The sequence below is a fragment of the Aplysia californica genome, unplaced genomic scaffold (assembly GCF_000002075.1).
Source record: "Aplysia californica isolate F4 #8 unplaced genomic scaffold, AplCal3.0 scaffold00568, whole genome shotgun sequence".
Lineage (NCBI taxonomy): Eukaryota > Metazoa > Mollusca > Gastropoda > Aplysiida > Aplysiidae > Aplysia > Aplysia californica.
This window is the reverse complement of record NW_004797838.1, coordinates 445,277-446,630: the sequence shown is the minus strand read 5'-3', so window position 1 is coordinate 446,630 and position 1,354 is coordinate 445,277. Positions and strand designations below refer to the sequence as shown.

The 1,354-nt window shown below is 39.7% G+C and overlaps 1 protein-coding gene across 1 annotated transcript in view; it reads right to left on the bottom strand.

Moving 5' to 3' along the window:
• LOC101858438 (E3 ubiquitin-protein ligase TRIM23) overlaps positions 1 to 844 on the bottom strand; it is a 28,879-nt gene extending 28,035 nt beyond the window's left edge. Inside the window, exon 1 of the mRNA XM_005107008.3 lies at positions 745 to 844. Within this exon, the coding sequence (XP_005107065.1) occupies positions 745 to 825 (81 nt within the window). The 5' untranslated portion in view covers positions 826 to 844. The remainder of the gene's footprint in view (positions 1 to 744) is intronic.
• Positions 845 to 1,354: the final 510 nt, after the last annotated feature.

The following is a 1,354-nucleotide window of genomic DNA, read 5'->3' as shown; positions in this document are numbered from 1 at the left end:
GACAGTATTCAGAGAGAGACACAGAGAGAGAGAAGAGGGGAGGAGTTGATCTTGCGAGAACTTCCAGGCGGGTGAGAATAGCCACTTTCTTTGGTCAATTTGATCGTCCACACCGATAGACAGTATTCAGAAAGAGATGGAGAGAGAGAGAAGAGGGGAGGAGTTGATCTTGCGAGAACTTCCGGGCGGGTGAGAATAGCCACTTTCTTTTAAAAAACAGACAAAAATGCAAAACAATAACATAAGAGCGGACTACTGCACAGCAAGGCTCAAAAGTAGTTCCGGTTTCGTTCAGTGATGGGTCCACAAAAGTTCAATATTACCATGCAAAACAATAACACAAGAGCGGACCATTGCACAGCGAGGCTAAAAAATAGTTCCGGCTTCGTTCACAGTTAGTTGGGTCCACCAAAGTGCAATCTTACCGAGCACTCCTCCATCTAATGGGATGGGACTGGGACGCTTGAAGCAGTCCAAACTATTACATTTTTAAAAATATAGTCTAGATCTAGATCTAGATATTATCTAGATCTAGATATAGATGTAGAATCTAGATCTAGATCTAGATCTAGATCTACATCACTGTAGTGTTAATGTCCAGGAGGGGGCTCTACTCAAGAGGTGGCCTAACCTAAATCTAAACATAATCCACACACCAAAACAAACTCCTCGCTGCAAGTGCGTAAAAAAGTAAACAAACAATGCCATATATTTTATCTCTTACGCTGCAACGTGTTAACTTACATTGTCTGGTTGGTGCTGAGATGGAGCAAGTGGTGTAAACACAGACAAGGACTTATAATCACGGGAACCACCAGAGGCCATTTTGCTTTGACAATGTTTATTGTGGGGAGGGAGTCGTCATAAATATGCCAGTTTGACACGAACTTAAGAGGAAAGAAACTAAAAACTAGATTTCAAAAGTGAAAATCTTCTGGCGTAGGTTTTGGAGCTTTGAATGAAAGTTGCATCTACATGAAACTCAAAATGTATTTGAAATTAATTGGTAAAAACTTTTTCCACTCTATTTCTATCAGGTAGAAATAAGTTTCGTAGCTTCGCCACGTCTCCCTCTTGACAATTTTAGAAATTGTTGAAAACTTCTGGCATAGAAGCCAAAACCTAGTTGTCGAAGGGAAGCTACTCCAATTGTTAATAAATATAGCAGAGTACCATCAGAGACACTAAAATAATTAAATACTCTCTGGTACCATGTATAATTTGAAGACAAAACCAAAATATAAAATTTCGCAGACAATACTAATATTACCACTTTCATTGACTTCCTCCCTATTTCCACGTCTTCTTAGATCTTTCTCTCTCTCTCTCTCTCTCTCTCTCTCTCTCTCTCTCT